Raw genomic sequence first — 20,207 nt, forward strand, 5'->3', positions numbered from 1 at the left:
CTAAACCATGGTGAGGCCTCTGACTCTTTTGAAGCAAATGGCTTGTGAGCATGTTTAAAGCTCCATCATGCCTTGGAATAAAAGCTGGCTAATGCTGGCTATCGTTGCTTCTCCATGGATACTCAATTACTTCCTGTTTCATTCAGTCCCTCGTTGTGAACACGCTGCTTCTCCCACACACAGCAGGAGAGAGCAGCAACTTTGGTTAAAAAAAATATTTTGGCGTTTTTCTGTTTTTTCTTGCGGCGCAAGGAAGACCAAAAGGGGTAGAATGCATGCGAGAGGCAGACAACATCATGTGAGCTACCTCCGAGGAATCCGTGAGTGCCCAGTAATGAGCGTGCAATAAAATGTTCATCAGATGGAGCTTTAAGTCATAGTTCACACAACACACTTAGACATACTGTAGTGTTTAGCTCAAAATGCTTCACCACCGTGGCTTAGTGTGTTGTCTCATGAGGGTCAAATTGGAGCAGTTTCAGAGTAAAAACTAGCAAGGAAGCATGCCCACTCTCCCCAATCCAAATCAGACACCCTTGCTACCATGCATTGATTTTCTGTTTCACATGGAAATTGTGGAGAGTTGAAAGCAGTTTGTGAAAAAGCGCTGTGGTCCATTCAAGGAAAAGTAAAATATTCCAGCAGACTCGTGTGAGAGCCTACACAGCCCTTTGGGTGAGCATATTTCTATGTTATCCACAGAAATTGCCTGCCTTGAAAGAAAGAAGAAAGTGATGCCCTTGAACTGGGTGGTGAGGAAGGAAATGAGATAGAGATCTATAAAATCCTGGATTTGCGATTAGCAAAAACTATCCTGTGTAACTGTCTAAAAAGGAAGTGGGCAGAGGCAGTGAGAAAGTAACGATGCACATCATCTTTGTGCCCAGAGAAAATGACAAGTTTAACGCTTGGATCATTTAGGAGTAGTTTATTGGTAGATGACCTGTCTTGTCAATTTCCTGCTGATGTTGCTGACATTTATTGGTGCCGTTATGGTAGTTTAGAAGATGCATGGAACATCAGTACAACGGAGGGTTGTTGTTTTAAAAAATGCCCCCATCTGACAAAGGAAGTCCACAACATATTTCAGCAACCGTAAGTATAATAAAAATAAATCAAAGAGGTTTGTGCATATGCCTGAAGACAGGCTAAATGTGGTGAAGCGGCTGGATTTTTCCATTTAACGACCTTGGATTTTCCCCTCTTCATCATGATGATGATGATGATGATGATGTTCAAATTCACACATTTCCAATTGCTAGGAAGTCTTTAAATTGCCTTCCCTGGACCAAACCAGGGGAAGAAATTGAGCAGTCATTTTCCATAAGATATGAAACAAATAATAAACCATGTTAACTTCCCTAAAGGACAGTCCAATTTTTTTTATTATTTTCTTCTTACGAAAGAAATACTTTTTTAATCAAGTGAATGTGTATGTCTCCCTGACCAGGGTATTTTATATTTTTTTGGTTCTGCGGAATGTACTAATTCCTAGCAAAGAAGATAGGATGGGCATGGTTATTTATGTATGTCCCTCTTCCAACCAGGAAGCATACTGCTGGGATTCCAGGAGGCGGTTGGTTACATTCTTCCTTTATGCTGGATACCAAGCCACTTATATCTTTCTGCCTTGCATTCTCTTAACCATATATTTGTTGATACAAAACACCTTCTGCTATAATTGTCCAGTCAGCTAAACTTAGAACAACCTGTATTATTTTGCTGAAATCTAGAAGCGTCATCACACAGGGGAAAATCATGCTTGTTTACCATCACTTCTCCGCCCCTGCATTTGTCCCTCTTTACTTCCTCTTTTGAAAGAGGAAGTTAACAATGTGCATGTGGCCCATTCAGTGGGCTGTTTTGAGCCGTCTGCTTCTCCTGGACACAGCAGGAGATAGCAGAAGCTTCAGTCTTTAAAAATAAGTTGTACTAGGGTGTGTGTTTTTTGTGGCGTGAAAAAGGATAGAAGGGGCAAAAAATCTGTGAGTGCCCAGTAACAAGCGTGCAGTAAAATGCTCATCTAATGGAGCTCTAGGAATTCACTTCATTTGGCCCATTTTAGAATGGACCCCAGCCTGTTCAGGCTCAGATCCAATATTAATCCAGGGCTGGATCTACACTACTGCTTTAAAATGGTTTATAATGGGTTTGACAGCTGTTCGGGCCCATGACATACTCCATATACAGTTTTCAAAGTGTTATATCCTGCTTGGTGTAGATCTGGCTCCAGTCAATCCACAGAAGTACTTTGTGCCTGACATGCAGAAATTATGTTCTTTCTGGTCTTGCCTGAGGATTTACTGATCATCTTGGTACATTCCCTTATCAGGATTAACTTTCTGGATGTTCCAAAGTTATTTGAGCAATTAGTATGGGTTTGTTGTTGTTTTTTGCTGGATTTGATGTATATTGGGATGGAGTTTGTCATGCCATGCCTATCTAAAATTCTCTATATGAGACGTGTATGCTCTTTTTCCATGCAGTGTCTAGGGGCATGTCTAGATGGGGCGATATCCTGGGGATTGTCCCAGGATCATCCCTGTGTGTCTACATGATGCACAGGGCATCCCGAGAGCAGGCAGGGAAGGTCCCTGCCTTTCCCCGGGATATCGCCCTACCCTTCCATTTTGATTTTCCCCATGGTCTCAGGATGATCCTGAGACCACGGGATGTGTGGCCCGCCATCAGGGTTTTGTCCTGGCTCCTCACAAGTAAACGCAAGGAGCTGGGAAACACGCATGGGGCACAGAGCTCCTCAGGAGCTCTGTGCCCATTGGGGGTGGGGTGGGGAGAACGGGAGATGGTTGGTGTTTTCTTTAAAAAAACTTACACTTTGCGCAGGAGCACTCCTGCGCTCTTCTCCTATTAAAAAACAAAATGGCAGCTGCGACGTCCTCTTCTTCCTTGGACGCCGTGCACCGCGTGTGGATGAGGGGGTTGATCTCGTGATCATAAAATCGCAGGATCATCCCCGTCAACCCTCCTTGTCTAGCCATGCTCTAGATTTCATGGAAGAACCTAGAAATATCTACTTCATCCTCATTGCATGAAGGAAACTCAATTGATTCTCTGTGTTGTTGTTTTTCAAATGGGTACACTCCTGATGTGACCTGAAACAGAACCCTTGGGATGTATTGTGTGAGTGCCCAGAGTAACAGGTTTATATGTCTAACATTAGGCATCCATCTTAGGAGCGATTCTTCAGGGATCTATGTCTGGAAAGTTTAACATCACCGTGCTATATGGTATACTTCAAAAAGTTAATAGTATAGAAATCATCCTAAAGTAGATCGTTTTTAACAATTGGTTTTAGATCATTGCAAAAATGTTTGGACGTTTCACAGCGTTATCTTAGGCTTGCATTTGAATAGGGCAGCCATTATTCTGACAAGAAAGAGGAGGACACCAGTCTTACAGGCATAATTGAATGAACAAACATATAATGGGAGAGCAGCAAGGCCATTCTTCCTGTGACTCATTTTGCCCAAGCAGCTAGCCTGGTTGCCTATACCACATTTTGGTCCTCAGGTGGTCAGTTCAATCCCGAGCTTTCTGTTCTGCTTGAAGCTGTATGCTAACCTTTAGTTTGGAGCTCAGTTTAGCTCCCATTTCCTGCAGTTGCCCAAAGTCTGCTGGATGCTTCCCACATGCCCTCAAACTACAGGCATGCCTGACTTCATTTTCTTTAGGGCCTTAATCCCGCTCTCTCTTTCCAGTAATATGACAGTAATATGCATGTACCTGTCCATCCTCAGTAAATCTGGAAGACGTGAAACAAATTCTTCCCAACCCCCAATCAAACAACTAGCAATCACCTAAACTAGGAATGTACAGATTTTACATCCATTCTGTCTGTGTTTAGCAGATTATCAAGTGTCTTCCATACCATCATATGTACTAAAATCAAATGCACATTAGCAGAATTGCACATTGCCACTAGTGCACATTTGTGCAAGTGAATTTTTGTCCTAGTGCACATCAGCACAACTGCAAATTTGCAAAACCCTGCACCCAAAGTTTTAAAAATGGTCCACAAGTCCACAAAATCTGCATCACTTGGGAAAAGCTGGTCTGCTGCAAATCCGCAGGCCAGATTCATAGAAATATGAATTTATTTATTATTTATTAAAGCCTTTGTATCCCACCATAAATTGCTGGGATCTCAGGGTGACATAAAGATAAAATCAGAACAATTTTATCTGAATCCATGGCAGATATCTCATGCATCCTTACCCTAAACCTTGAAGGTAGATGAATGGGTTGCAGATTCTTCTCAGCCAGACTGAGGTCAAGCAATGTGGGGTAAGGCTTTATAATGGTTTCCCCAAATCTTCCCCTCCTCACAAACTCTCATGATGTTTGAGGTCCCAAACCCAAACAAAATTAATGCTCTAATGTACCCAGAACCCTCTTTCTGCCCCCATCCATGCAATTCGCAGTTGTGTGGAAAGGGGACTTCCACTGCAATCTCTTTTTTATTATGGAGATAAAGTACATTCCTTTTAAAATATCTCTAATCAGGTATTTTAAAATATCAGGTTTCTGTTTGCTGTTCAATGACATGATATTGGAACATCTTGTAGATGCTGCATGTAAAGGTTACCTGTATTTAATAATAAACAAATATTATTTATTTGTTATTCTTTTTCATGTTAAAGGTCTGATGTTGTCTGTTCCAAATAGAAGAATGCTAAAGCAAATGGACAAGTGGAATGTGTCATTAAACAAAACAGTTTTCTGGAATACCACTTTTCCTTTAAAGCTCTGTCAGTCCCAGGGATTTGGGAGCATATTGAAAGGTTTGGGTGTCTTTGTATAGAGAAATGAATTCTTCTGCATTTGTGCTCAACTGCTTATTTGTGTTGCTTATGACCTTTCACTATTCACTGAGCAATCGAGGTAAATGTCATATCAGATACACTGATCAAAGCCTCGATATTTTAAAGGTCCTTCAAAATCTGGATTGGTTATTTAGTTTATTTCAGCAAATAGCTCAAGGTTATTGTTTTCATTTGCTATGCAGGACCTGCCTCCATGAACCCCAACCTCTTTTACATTGTTCCTTTGCCCATCATTGAACATGCAAAGGCATAGAAATAAATGAATAGTGAAACTCAAAATAGTACCTCAGTTGTAATTGGTATGATTAGAGCAACCTGCTTCAAGCTGTAGTTATTTAATTTTTTATTTATTTTTAAAAAGTATGAATCCCGTACCATTTTTAACATTTCTTTTTTCAGAATTCTATTTCTATAAGGAGAAAATGTCCAATCTTCCTATTGACCCCAAGAAAGGTTCCTTTAAAACAAATTGCTTTACTAAACAGCAAGCTTTAAACAGTATCATTTCCTCAATAGTTTTTTTTTTTTTTTATGATTGGTCTTAATTATTTCCTGCAGTGTTTGTAATGCTTATATTTGTCACAAGCTTAAAATGTTTATTGCTGCAAACCTATTACGCCTTCTGAATGTCCTTACTCTGAGCTATTTTTTTCTTTTAATTACTGTTTTATTCATCCTATCTAAACACAATGAAAGCCAGCATATTCAACCTCTGTAGAAATGAAATCTATAAATCTCTCCTTGAGGTCTTCTGTGAATTCGAATGTTTTATGCCAACTCTTTTACGTCTGTTTAAAAAATCATGGAGCTCTTCTCTCCAAATGGTAAATAGGGGTGTGCTTCCACCCGGGAAAGGATAACACCATAGAAAGGGAGAATATAACTGTTCTTATAGAAACCTGGTCCCCTTGAGATAAATAATATACAGAAAAACACTGCTTATTCAACACATTGTGTTTGTTCTTCTACCTGTATTAAATTCCTTATAAACCTCAAACATTATGACATTTTCTTGAGGATAACCAAATGAATTTAGCAAGTTCTATTCATTTCTCCAACTTGTCATCTTCTATTTGTTAAATATGGGTCACATGGGTAGACCGCAGCTGTTTTCTGTGAACAAAATTGATGGCCACAGCCATGTTGATCAGTTGTATTCTTAGCAGACAGCAATGCAAGAAAGGATCTGTCAGAGATTGCATGAAGGTTCATGATGCCCAAACACAGGTCCTTTAATGTAAGGGGTGGGGTGGGGGTGCAAGGAACTTTCTGGCCCCCTAACAGATATTCATAGGTAATCCCTGACAGTTCACCCCAGCTAGTCAGTAGGCTAAATCTCAAATCAAATTAAAATAATTTGCCCCATCAATCAGTGGATGATTGACAGAGGGGCTTTACACAGACACAAAGATATCATAATTATGAAATGCATGCAACCTAGCAATTTAGTTGTTTTTCTGTTATTTAGTAAAGTACATGGTTTTGCAACACCCTTGATCAAAAGAACTATGAAAATCACCATAATCCAAAATATTATCCCAAAATACACAGAAAGCAGAACATTTCTATTGAAATCTTAAAACAGAAGCTCACATTTTCAGTATGGATGACAGAAGTATCAATGACAGTGCTTTGTGGTGTACGCATTCCATCTCACAACTAAGACTACCCTCTTTTGACTTATAGTTGACTGACCTCATCTACTTTTGGATTCTGACTCTTCTTGAAATCTCTGTCCAAGACATTTGCTCTTTTATGTTTTGTACTCCTGTTTGTTCTAGTGTTTCCTGCTTGTGCTGTTGATCCTAACACATTCTTGGTTGCACCTTTGGCAAGGAACTCCCTTCCTAAAAAAAAATAAACTTCCCTGGGAATTTCTATTGAAGGGCAGTATAGAAATGTCTATAATAAATATGTGCTGCATCACTCTCTTGTGTTAAACCTATTACTTCTCAAACTTATGTTTTCATTCACTGTGTAAAGTGGCATGCATGATGGTGCTACACATGGTGCCGAATCCTCTGCTTTTCTCTTCATGTGCCTCTACTGCAGTACAGACTAGCATTTATTTCATAGTTCTGTCTCTGTATATTACAGCACGTGTTCCACATGCAGGGATATCAGCCAACTAGGAATTGATCTTAGATCATTGCATCAATCCTATATAGCAGTGGGCATTTTTCACTGCACAGTATCTTAGAAAGGAAGAAGGAAATATTGTACTACCCAGTCATGTGAATTATCCAATTCTGCTACTCAGCCCTGTGTGAATTATCCCGCCTTACTTACATTAGACTTCCAGCAAAGTAACACTCATCAATATACAATTCTACAGTGTTCTGCAGCAAACTGATTACGTGTGAAATTCAATGTATTTGGAAGTTCAGTGGTCTAGATGTGTCATGTCAGCCAAATAAAACTGCTACAGATTGTTCCACCTGTGCTCCCATTTATATTTAAGTAAATACATTTTATCCCTATCTCTTTTGAGTGCCCCAGAGACTGATGCAATAAATACGTATTGGGGATTCAGTGTGTCAACTGCAGTTCCAGTGCTGCTACACAAAACATTACTTCATTCAGAGAGTGCAGGGTTGGGGAGATAAAACTGGAGATAAATGGAGCTATGAATACTGGTCCAATCTGAACCACATTTTTCAGGCCCTTGCTGTTCCTCGATTATGAAACAGAAGGCCTTAGATTCAGTCACCTTCAATAATGCATGCCTTGGAAAGAAGAGGAAGACATTGAATGGAATTTCATATTCTTTCTCGTAATCTGTAAAGGTGAACAGTGATCATTCGCATACTAGAAGCCTGCAGCGAAAGAATCTGCTGGCATTTAGGACAACCCCACTGCTTCCTGAATCTCTTTATTCCCATTGTGCCTGTTCAGATGACACACTAAACCATGATGAGGCCACTAACCCTTTTGCAGCAAATGGCTATTGAGCATATTTAAACCATGGTTACATAGCCACCATGGTTAGGAATGGTCCACATTATATCCTAAGCCATAATGTTTAGCTCAAAATGCTTAAGCAACATGGCTTAACATGTCATCTGAACAGGGTCATTAGGTTGCCCAAGCACAATGCTGCTGTGTTAGTAGAGATCAGCCAGCCACAACTATCAGAATTCACTGCTTTGCAGCTCTTAATAGGTCTAGATTCTAAACCTTAGCAAGTCTTCTGGCCCTTCCCAGTCATCAGCCTACCTCACAAAACTACTGTAATCCTCTTAAGACCTATATAAGGTTTAATTCCAAGTAAACTGACATCTTTCCCTTTCCTCACAGAAGCTGAGCAGACTGAAATCTGATAGCACTTTTGTTTCATGTGAGTTAGAATGTTTCTGAACATTCCACGTTGTCACATCAGCTCAACCAGTTGATGCTTGAATCGTCACTGCCACAATTGAAATGCAATATAGATTGAGCTGTACGTTTTACTTCGCATTGCTAGAAACCAACAGCACCATGCCAAACTTTTCAACTCTTTAAGCTATCTAGGAATAGCCCTTGAAAGAAACTTTTGAAAGGGTCTCTAAAGACATGCACCTAGATTATCATTTTGTACTCTCTCTTTTTTAGGCTTGCAGTGGTTAAAATCAAAATAATAGTTAAATAATTCACTACTAAAATGTGGTGTCTTATACATTATTCTGGGTAGCTCTTTTTGACAGCATGACTTTCTGAAAGAAGCTTCCCATTACAGTTTTGAAGTGGAGATGATGAGGTCTCCTGATATTTTAACAGTTTCTGAATGTATTGATCTCTGTGTCAGCTGTCTTAAGTGCTGGAAATAATGGGGTTTGAATGTGACCTTTTCAATCACTTTATCGAGCTCTGTATTTTGAATACAGCTGAAAGCTATGATAATTTTAGGCACACCCATATGGTTGTGTCACACACAGAGGAGGTGATCTCTTGCAAACTGAGTATAATATTGTGTTTTCAATATGATTTGTAACCGGGATCCAAAGAAGTCCCATGTGTATATGAAGGCATTCCCATGTGTGTGCCCAAAGAACTCCCAAGCATGCATGATTTTCATTCCTGCTTGTAACCCCTTGGATATTAGTATTGGGGGGGGGGACTTCACACTCTTAAGAATGGCTTCCTTTGCAGTGTTTACATCTCCTTAATCACATATTCAAATGCACATTCATATGTACATGTGTATTTAACCAAGATACTGCATGTGCTTTTATATTTATACTTGGGAAAACAGCAATAGGCCATGAACCAAGATTTAAATAAAAGGATATATTATTACAAAATAAGAGAGATTAATGAAGATTCCAACTTGGTAGAAGTAGGTATACTGACAGACAGTAGTGTGGACCACCAGTTTATTTGTCTAGATTTACAGAAAAAAGAGAGGTGGGTGGGAAAGTTAAATTCAGGCCTTAGCTAGACCTAAGGTTTATCCTGGGATGATCCCGGGGTCATCCCTGTTCATGTAAATGACACACAGGATATCCCAGGAGCAGGCAGGGACGGCCCTGGGACAACCCTGGGATAAACCTTAGGTCTAGCTAAGGCCAAAGATGGAGATGTGGGAGTTACTGATGTGAAATATAGGAATTGGAGGGTGTTAGAGATCCAGCAATCTGCATGGAATACCTAATCGCAAGAGGACAAACTCAAGATGTAAATGACATAGGGTTTGGGCAATCGTAGGAGGGAAAGAACAGAGAGTTGGTATAAAAAGATCAGGAAAATTAAAGAGAGAAAGAGAGAAATATCTATGAAAAATAGATATTTATCTATTCCAGATGAGAAGGAATATGTTTACAGCCCTTTGGACCACAGCCTTAGAAAAAAGTGTGCAATTTAGTTAGGAAATTGGCATCTGGGGGTCTACATTAGTACTCCTGGGTTATGTAATACAGACTACATAGTACAGAACTAAACCCCTTATGAGTTTGGTACTACAGCTGTGTGTAAGCCACAATTTCACTTAATTAATCTCAAGATTTAACATAATTGGTATGCAGACCACTTGTTGCCTGTGATGAATATTCGGTGCATTATTCTGCTTGTTTGCCAGATGTTCCACTGCCATTTTCCAGTAACGCAAGATTGTCTGAGGCTTCAGAAATGATTAATCCTACATCTACAATGCAATAAGGGTGGTGGGGATGCAAGTGTTTGGAAACAACGCTTTCTTAAATGCTCAAGCACTTAATTAGATGAAGGTATGCAGGTGTGCCTGTGCAATGCACTCTCTGTGCAAGTCTGTATGCTTCTTCAATCGCTCTCGGTTTGACCCTTTCTACTCTAGATTAATACTTTTTTTTTCAATGTGAAGTAAAAAACTGCTGTTCTTATAACTGCAAAATTACTGTACTGGGCATGTTGCTCAGTAAAGGCTATATACTTGGCAAAATAACTTGGCTTTATTTCTTCCCCACCTGCTGCTCACAGCAATTATCTTGTTCCTTTAAGAATATTTAAAAAATGCTGATTTGTTGGACCACATACGTGTATTGAAATTTGCCATGGATAGTGGGGGTAATATTATTTTCCCTTAGTTTATTTGCACAGAGATGCAAAGGAGCAAGCAGCTTAAATCATTCTCTAGTCTTCCTCATGGTGAGTATTGTTGTTTATTTGTTCAGTTGCTTCCGACTCTTCGTGACTTCATGGACCAGCCCACGCCAGAGCTTTCTGTTGGCTGTCAGTTCCCCAAGGTCAAGTCTGTCACCTCCAGAATATCATCCATCCATCTTGCCCTTGGTCGGCCCCTCTTCCTTTTGCCTTCCACTTTCCCTAGCATCAGCCTCTTCTCCAGGGTGTCCTGTCTTCTCATTATGTGGCCAAAGTACTTCAGTTTTGCCTTTAATACCATTCCCTCAAGTGAGCAGTCTGGCTTTATTTCCTGGAGTATGGACTGGTTTGATCTTCTTGCAGTCCAAGGCACTCTCAGAATTTTCCTCCAACACCACAGTTCAAAAGCATCTATCTTCCTTCGCTCAGCCTTCCTTATGGTCCAGCTCTCACAGCCATAGGTTACTACGGGGAATACCATTGCTTTAACTATGCGGACCTTTGTTGTCAGTGTGGTGTCTCTGCTCTTAAGTATTTTATCAAGGTTTGTCATTGCTCTCCTCCCAAGAAGTAAATGTCTTCAAATGCCTTCACCTATTCAGTGATTGAATGACTGGGCCATGATTCTCAATCAGATGGAGGAGCCCTATGGACAGAGGAGGAATTTCCTGGGTCCAAACTCCACAGCATACTCACCTGATCAGTATGCGGATCGGAATGTTGTTAAGAGGCAGAATTCTGACTTCAGTGAACTTTGTGAAGGGGGATATTATCCCTACAGGGGATATCTTTCTTTCTTACATTTTATTAAGTTCTCACTGAAGTGGTAAACCAATTCAAATGGGGGTTAACATGATTTAATGCTGCTCTATTCAACATACACACATGCTCAAGCCAAACCTTCCCAGTACACAAAAAACTAGATTTCAGGGAGATGTCTAGGATAGAACCCTTTGCCATAACACCTAGTTTTCTATACAGAGGGAATTTGCCATAAAAAGGTGTCATGATAAAAGAATAATCAGCAAAAATGCAGAGTACTTTGTTGTGCAGGTCTATATAAGTAAATTTAGGTTGTCCTATTGACCTCCTTATTTATGAATCAATACTAACAAAAAGTATTGCTTTATTTCCCCTATATGAAGGATAGAGTTGAGAGCTGTTAAAAACTATACTCCCTCTTTATAAAGGCCTTCACAGTTCTTAATAAAGGATGAACACAAGATCTCTAAAATCAATCTCTTTGGATACATCTGTGAGTCTGAATGTTCTGTCTTTATTCCCGAGTTTTACAGCGATTGCCTCTACTTGATTAACTGGTCCATACCATTTAACAATCTCATACAGAGTTGGAGTTCTTTCCTCTATAATCAGGACTTGCACATTTTGTTCTTTTCCATTTAAAAGGGCTATTCAACATGACAGATACAAAGCATGATAGATTATTGCTATATAAAAGATCTTTTATTCCAAGAAGTGGAGTTTTGAGAAAGTTCAATTCTTGCACACATGGTCTATTTTAAGAGTAGTGATTTAGATGCTTTTAACCAAAACTCAAATTGGCAAACAATTTAAAGCAGAATTATTCAGTTACATTTTCTGGTGAGCCATTCCATTTCCACTCCACTCCCCCAAACTTCTCTTCTAATATAGGTGTTATTCATTAGAAGAGCATGAAGGAAAATAGCCCAGCTCTATTACACAAGAGAAGATAGATTCTCTCTAACATTTTGGGGAGTTATTGCTTGCATTGGTACAGACTGCATATCTCCTTTTTCACTTTTCATCAAGAGGCTTTGGATGTTTCAGCAAAGACCAACTACACTTTTGCACTTTTTGTTCTTCCAGTGCAACATCTGAAGGGGTCCTTGTGTAGGGGAGATGTATTATTTTTATTCATATCTTTGTACAATTAAATCTAATTCCCTTCTTGTGCTCTACTTGGGACAGTACAAACAAAAACAGCAGAATGTTAAGTCACTCGTGTATTCGTGTATCAATGTTTGCTATAGTATGTGATGTTACTCTCAGTCTGGCAGTCTTGCATGGCCAACAGAACTTGGGGCAGAGTCAGCCCTCCCATGAGGGAGGGTAAATCCCTTTCCTCAAGCAGCAAACCCAGAAGGACGGTGGATTACACATGCTGCCACCACTCAGAGCAACAGCCACCTGGCAACAACTACCAGGATGAGACTGAAGTGGCTGCAGAAGAGCAGCCAGAGTGGCAATCCAATGCCTGGCTCTGAGGAGTCCTCAGAGTGGGGCATCAACCAACCCAACCTAACTTTATTTCCTTAAAGGAATGAAACATTTCTAGAAACAAGCCTGTGGCAAAAAAACAAAGTGAAATTATGCCGATCAAGAGTTTCTCTATGATGCACGCATCTGACAACTCAACAGATGTTCCCCTTTCTGTTTGCCCAGCATGGGCAATGCAAACAATGTTTTGTTGAGATTAAATATGGCTTCAGATGTATTTCTCTCATATAATTCACTTCCACACAAATGCATTTAGATTTTGCACAGATGCAAACCATCAAATAATCTGAATTGGGGTTGTTGGCAGTCTGCTAGAATCATTTGAGTTAGAATCACTGTAAATGACCCCCTGAAATCTATGATTTGTTCAATGTGCTAAGCCATTTGGCCAATTGCCGGGTCTTAATCCTGTTTTAATTATGGCTTTTGGTATTATTTTCTATATTCTGGAAATCTTTTGACATTTCTTAATCTTTAATGATCTGGGATGTAATTTGTAGACAGTATTTTTCATACACTAAATAGTAACCTGATACTTTATCATATTGCTATTTTATCTATTATTCATTTGGCACACTTATATTTGGCCCTTCCATTAAAAAAAGCCCATAGATTGGAATTCCCAGTGGCATAGGGTTCCCAGTTCTCTCATCCAAGCAGTGACTAGACTAAACTTTCTTCTCTTCATTAGTATTATAGGATAAGGTGATCTCTGATCATTCACTTGGATCAGATGTACACCTTGTGTCATATCGATATGATCCCATCATGGTGACGCTATATCCATCTTGTGCATTTATGCCTCACAGCACACACAATGAAATCTGTTGAGGTATTGTGGATAATACAGAATAAAAAGTGCTAGAAAAGTGGTATCCAGAATGCCTAAAATGCCCCAGCAGTTATCAGAGCACTTCAATACTGATAAAAAGCACTAGTGTAGATCTAGCCTGGTCATTTCATTTTTGCACCACTTCATTCTTTAACCTTCAAGGTGGATGGGGCCATGGCAGGTGGAGCCACATACTATTCTCCAACACAAATATCTCATCTTCCCATCTCATTGTGGAAGAATAGGAAGGGTTAAACCTTCCCACCTGGTATGCTGCAATCCCATTACTAGTCCAACCCACTGCCCATCTGATTGGCACTGAGAACAGCTGAGGAGTTCCCAGCACTCATCACCTGGGAAGATGGGGGAGATGAATGATTGTAATAGGGAGAACAGCATGAAGGGATGACTGTCCCCATGTGCATCAATTAGCATTTCTTCCAGCATGCTCAATTGTTATATGGTCAGCTTGCATGGGCGCAGTTGTGCTGGAGAGGATGGCGCATAGGGAGTCATTGAGCTCCATTTGACAAGGGTTTTATTGCACACTGGGCACTCATAGATTTCCGCGGGTCCCTCTCATGACGTTTGCCTCCCAGAGTGTCTCCCATGCCTTCTAGCCTTCCTCGAGCCACAAAAAATCACCCAGTAAGTCTGACTTATTTTAAAGACAGAAGTTGTTGCTATCTCCTGCTCTGTGCAGGAGAAGCATCAGGATCAAAATGGCCCACTGATTTGGCCATGGGCAAGTTGTTTACTTCCTCTTTTGAAAGAGGAAGTAAAGAGGGACAAACGCATGGGTGGAGAAGTGATGGCAAGCAAACATGATTTCTCCTAGTGTGGTGATGCTCATTCTCATGCCTCGTTTTCTCTAGAACAATGGCACTCCTGCCAGCCCACCCAAAGATGGAATGGTGGACTTAGGAGAATGTGAATTCCATGGGGAGGGGAATGTGATGATGGGAGCTTGGGTCTGGGCACCCATTGTGGGTCTCACAGATGGCCTCTGATGACTGCATGTGGCCCATGAGCCACTGGTTGCCCATATGTGTTTTAAACTTAATGTAGAACATTTCAGCCTCCTCCATGGTGAAAATATGTTTAGGATCACATTTTTGCCTTTTCATACATTGCTGCCTCAGTAAGGTTCAAAAAGATGGAATCACATGAGTTGGACTAAGCACACAGCATGTTTAATTATTATATTTTTATGCCACCCAATAGCAGGTGCCCATTCAATAGTTGTCATCCTTTTTCAGCAATATGACAACTAGGTAGGAGGAATTTATGCCATTGCCCTTCCAATGCAGTTTCAGCTTTTCATCCATTACCGCAGCAGTGTAGAAGGAAAACATGGGAAAGTGGTTCCCTTGCTGCTGTGGTAACTAATAAAGGAGCTCTGTATTGACATTGGGCAAATATTATTTATTAAGTACAGGCTCTTTTTCAGTAACATATTGTGCCAGGCTGATACTGCAATTAAAAATGAAGTATTTTTCTCCTTAAAATGCTAATCAAACAGAAAACCCAACAATTGCATTGTAAATTCAGTCAACACTCAGTTATTGACAAAGAATTCATTCCCCCCCTCCCCTAACTCATTTCAGGGCTACCAGTGTCTCTGCCTGCCTGGTTGGGAAGGACCATTTTGTGAAGCGGAATCCAATGAGTGTGATTCTAGCCCTTGTAAGAACAATGCCACTTGCGTTGATCTCTTCAATGATTTCCGGTAAGTAGCATCCTCTCTACCACCAACTGATCTGTGATGCTCTGATTATGATTTACAGTTTCTGCCTATTCCTTTATTTGTACATTTGCTGGATTTCAAAACTGTTACATAACTGAGATATATACTGAGTATATACTGACATACACTGAGTAGGGATGTGTACAAACCTGAAGCTTTGTATCTCCCATTGACTACCATGGGAAAGCCACAAACAGCTCTAACATTTTTTGGTTTTGTAAAAGAATTTAATTGTGGGAATGTGGAGTGTGGGAAATAATGAGGCGGACACAAAGTTGGGATTTAAACAGGGCCACATTTATTAATTGTTCTGCAGAAAGGGAAATCCTAAGTGAGCACCTTCTCTACACCGGCCTCATGCCATTGTTTTATCAAGTGAGACATTCACGGCCTGAGAGTGGCACCTCGATGTTTGCCATCTCCCAGGTTTTCCCATTTGGGGTGGGGTGGCCTTTCTTGTTACCCTCCCCCCTCTTGCCACGAGGTTCCGAGTGGGTGAGGAAGGTTGGCATCAAAGGTAACTCTTATCACCACCAGCTGGGCTGCAGGGCTCACAGCTGAGGAGCCTCAGGCATTACCCATCACCAAAACGGTGCCTCTGAATGCTCACTAACCCTAACCCACTCAAGATCCCTGCACATACCTGCCTATCAGCAAATGCGACCAAATTGTTAACAAAGCCAAATCAACCTAATTATTCCTCCCTGCCTGTCTTACAGTGTGAAGTAGGTGAAAAAAAAACTCATAACCAGTGACAGATTATGAGCAAAAAATTCCTACTCAGCCTCCGAAAGGATGACCAGCCAGAACACACTGCCTACAGAGAGGGAGGAAGGAAGCCGTGCTTTGAAGGGGAGGAGGACGGGAGGGGCAAGAGCCAATATATGGGCTCAGATTTCCTCTCCTCTCTCTCTGGTGGCACCATGGGGAAGCTGCCTATGGCGTGCCTCCCTGACTCGTCTCCCATGCCCACCCACAATAGCCTCTCCACGCCCAGGCTGTGCTGGGTGTGGAAGTAAGGCATTTAAATTTGCAGGCCTAGCAGATCCTTCTAAGTGAATGTAGCCTGACAAATAACACAGAAATAGATCAGTGGGTTGGGTGCTAAACTACTTTAAAGATTGTTCTTTCAAAAAAGTAATGTTATTTAGGATTAGATTATATTTGCCATCATACTTGCCCATTCTGTGGGCATAAAGCCTGCCAAAGCTCAAGCGGATAGATTTAGTTGGGGTTTATTATTTATTTATTTATTTATTTTGCGAGGGGTGTTTTTACAGTTTTGGGGTAGTAAACAGATATTTCCTAACCCCATTGTTCATTGGAAAATTGCTACGAATAAAACAAAAATTTCAAACTCTCCCTTGGTAATAAACCTGCAAAATAACAGAAGGATGGGTGCACAGGCTTTGGGGAGGTTGGACTAGAAAGGATTGGTTGAAACAAAGATGAGGAGTCAGGACTGAAGTAAGCACAGAAGCTAGCTGCAAACAATTCCTTTCACAGAAAGCCCTTCAACACATTATTGCTCTCAGCAGAAAGGACAAAAGATTTTATAAGACTCAAGTCCATCCCCACAACCATAATGATTGGAGAGCCCCTGGTGAAGCATTCCATGTGATTAGAAGGTAGATCTGCCAGTTACTTCATTATTTTCCCTCCCCACCTTTTACCCCACTTTGGAGCTTCCTATATATAGTAAATCAAAAGCAAAACAGCATTATATTTTCAGACAAACTCTGCAAAAGTCCTGAATCACACATAAAAATTCAGGCTAGGTCAGCTGTGGTTCTGGTCACTTTGGACAGAATCCCACGTCACCTCAGGAAACCTCAGGATTTCTCCAAAGTGACCCAGTTTAGCTTGGTATTTGGATGAATATGATGTAGAGCAGATGTACATGAGACTAGTGAGCCAACTGCACCCAAAGGCTTAAATGGCTTGAGACAGGTTACCTGAAAAATCGCCTTCTCCCATATGAGCTTGTCTGGATTTTAAGATGCTCAGGAGAGGCTCTCTTTTTTGGGGGGTACCTTTTGGTACTGAGTGAGGGCCTTCTCAGTGGCTGCTCCCAGGGTGTGGAACTCCCTGCCAAAGGTGGCTTAGTTGACTCCCTCTTTTAGGGTTAAAAGGAGGACAGGGCTCCTGTATCTTTAACAGTTGCATAGAAAAGGGAATTTCAGCAGGTGTCATTTGTATATATGCAGAACCTGGTGAAATTTCCTCTTCATCACAACAGTTAAAGCTGCAGGTGCCCTGCCCTCTTTTAAATCTGGTCACTCTAGTATAGCTCCAATACCAGATCAGATGTTTTGGGATCCTTGCTCTTCCCATTTCCTTGCATTTGCCTTTCTTCACTAAAACAGGTAAAAATGGACCCATCTATTCAGCCTAAGGTTTAAAAGCAATGCCACGGCTGTCTCTATTTTTTAATGCTCTAGATGATCACGTCAACCCACCATCGTGAAAGCTTCTATATTTGTTTACATCTCTTTGATAATCAGTTGTAGGCCTTTCTGTGCCAAGCTTTTCATTGTCAGAATGAAAGGATTCAAAAGTATTCCAGGAGTGAATCTTTCATTCCTCTCTTTCTGTCGGTGCTGACAAGAAATTATCCTGCTGGCAGGGAAAGGTCATCATGGACTACTTGACTGCACATTCAGAGCGAGTCTGAAAGCAAAAGCTTTGTAAGATTTAATAAGCTTGCTTGAATTGTCTTATTTATATAATTGCCCATCTATCACAAGTTGTTTGGTTTGCTGATGAAAAGTTTTCTCCATTTCCTGTTTGAGGACATGTCTAGCTTTAAACGCATAACATATATTTCTCCTTCCTTCTGTAAGATTGGGTTATTTGATATTAAATCAAATAACTCATCACGTGTCCAATGCAGAGTTTAAGGGTGATTTCAATGCCTATTACAGAAATTGACTCCTCCTTTCAAGGATGCCAAAGACTTTTATTTAGGGATGTGCTCCGCTCCGATTAGAAGCGTAGAAGCAGAAGCGAATTGGCCTGCTCCGCCTTGCCCAGAGGCGGAGTAGAAGCGGACCAGGGACCCCTAGAAGCAAGGTGAAGAGAAGCGCCCATTTTCGGAGCGCTTCTCTTTCCGCGGACCGATCCGATCGCCATCTTGAAACATTTCGCCCATAGGATTGCATTGCGGAAAAGAAAAGGGGATAACTGTGTTGTTTTTGAAGCTATCTTTCTGAAACTTCTTGTGCTTAGAGAGTCATGGCTGGGGGTCATTTTGAGCCTCTCAGCTCTCTGCGTGCTGCGGTTCGCTTGCTAGAATTTTTTAAAAAGTAGGGTAAAGGCGGGAAAAAGATTACCTTTTCGATTGCTGAGGGGCAGAGTCAACTCCCGGTCATGATCACATGATCCCAAAGTTGGAGGAGGGGATAGGCAAAATGGGTAACTTGGGATTCTGGGAACTTCTCTTTCTTAGTCTGAACGGACTTTTCCCAGTGTTTTTTAAAACAGTAGCCCCACCAAATGCACAAACACAACCTGAAATCATATACTAAGCCAATAATAAGAGATAGAAACACAGCACTGCTACCCACCCTAACTTTGGGGAACAACTGAAAAGATGTGGTGCAAGGGGATGAGCTCCCCTAGGGCATGTGGACATGCCCTCACTCTCTCCTGTACTTGGAGGGCCATCAGAGCCCTCCAAAGAGAGTAACCCGGTGGAGCAACGCCTATCATGAATTGAAGTGAGAGCTTTGCTTCTTAAAAGACTGGTTCTTAGACAGGACCAGTTAAATTGGCCGATGATTCCCCATCTGGGCACGTCCACCCCACCCCCTTATTACTGGTAAAAGACAGATATAGCCTTTTTAAAAAAGTTCTTCTTGTTGTTTATTCAGCAACACTGCTGCTTTTAATTCCACCCCTCCTTTATTTATTTATTTATTTATTTATTTATTCCATTTTATATGCATTACTGGCTTATCCTTGGCTCACTTCCTTATGCCCCCAGAAATGTCTGCTGCCTGCCTGCCTTCCCTCCCTCCTCCCCTGCCCGCCTCACAGGGATGGTTTGTGTCTGGCTTTGACTCAGGGGAGAAGTCCTTCCTGCGCTCACTTAGAGTTTTGGAAGTTCCAAATCTATTTTTCAAGTATGGAAGAAGATTCATTTAGGTTGATCTCTACTCCCCAATTCATGGCATGTTGGGATTTCTTTTGAAATGGCCCCATTGAGCTGTCTGCAGGTTTATGCCCCACCAAAAATCAGGGGATGATGGGATTGCCTTGTACCTTGGCATGATCGTGGGTCTAGATGGCATCTGTGAGTGTGCCCACTTCCCTTTTTTTATCTGTCCAAATGTCAGAGAACAGTCCACGTCTGCAAATGGGGTGCCCGATTTTCATAAATTCCCCAAAAATCAGGGGATGATGGGACTGCCTTGAATCTGGGCGTGCATGTGTATCCCTGGATAAGCTATCATGGTGGCGAGTTTGAGGTTTTTAATGTGCACATTGACGGAGCTATCGAAAGGGGTGTGAATGGGGTGCCCGATTTTCATAAATTCCCCCAAAATCAGGGGATGATGGGACTGCCTTGAGTCTTGGCGTGCATGTGTATCCCTGGATAAGCTGCCATGGTGGTGAGTTTGAGGTTTCTAACGTGCAAATTGACAGAGCTATCGAAAGAGGTGTGTATGGGGTGCCCGATTTTCATTAATTCCCCAAAAATCAGGGGATGATGGGATTGCCTTGACGCTTGGCGTGCGTGTGTATACCTCCATGAGGTGTCATGGTGCCAAACTTGAGGTTTCTAACTTTAACAGAAAAAAAGTTGTATACTTTTTTAGCTTAATGCAAGCCTATGGGGGGGAAACGGAGCTCCGATCCGGATCCGGAGCTCCGCAGTTGAGTGGAGAGGACATAGGCGGAGCGAAGCGGCCCGATCCGCAAATCGCGGATCTGGAAGAGAAGCAGAGCGGGGGTCCGTGCACACCCCTAC

At 41.3% G+C, this 20,207-nt stretch overlaps 1 protein-coding gene across 1 annotated transcript in view; it reads left to right on the forward strand.

Annotated features, from left to right (window-relative positions):
• The window catches only part of LOC134398220 (protein eyes shut homolog), a 614,610-nt gene that overhangs the window by 56,400 nt on the left and 538,003 nt on the right, over window positions 1-20,207 (forward strand). Inside the window, exon 8 of the mRNA XM_063125472.1 lies at window positions 15,096-15,217. Within this exon, the coding sequence (XP_062981542.1) occupies window positions 15,096-15,217 (122 nt within the window). The remainder of the gene's footprint in view (window positions 1-15,095; window positions 15,218-20,207) is intronic.

This window comes from Elgaria multicarinata, chromosome 4 (genome assembly GCF_023053635.1).
Source record: "Elgaria multicarinata webbii isolate HBS135686 ecotype San Diego chromosome 4, rElgMul1.1.pri, whole genome shotgun sequence".
In the NCBI taxonomy this organism is placed as follows: Eukaryota; Metazoa; Chordata; class Lepidosauria; order Squamata; family Anguidae; genus Elgaria; species Elgaria multicarinata.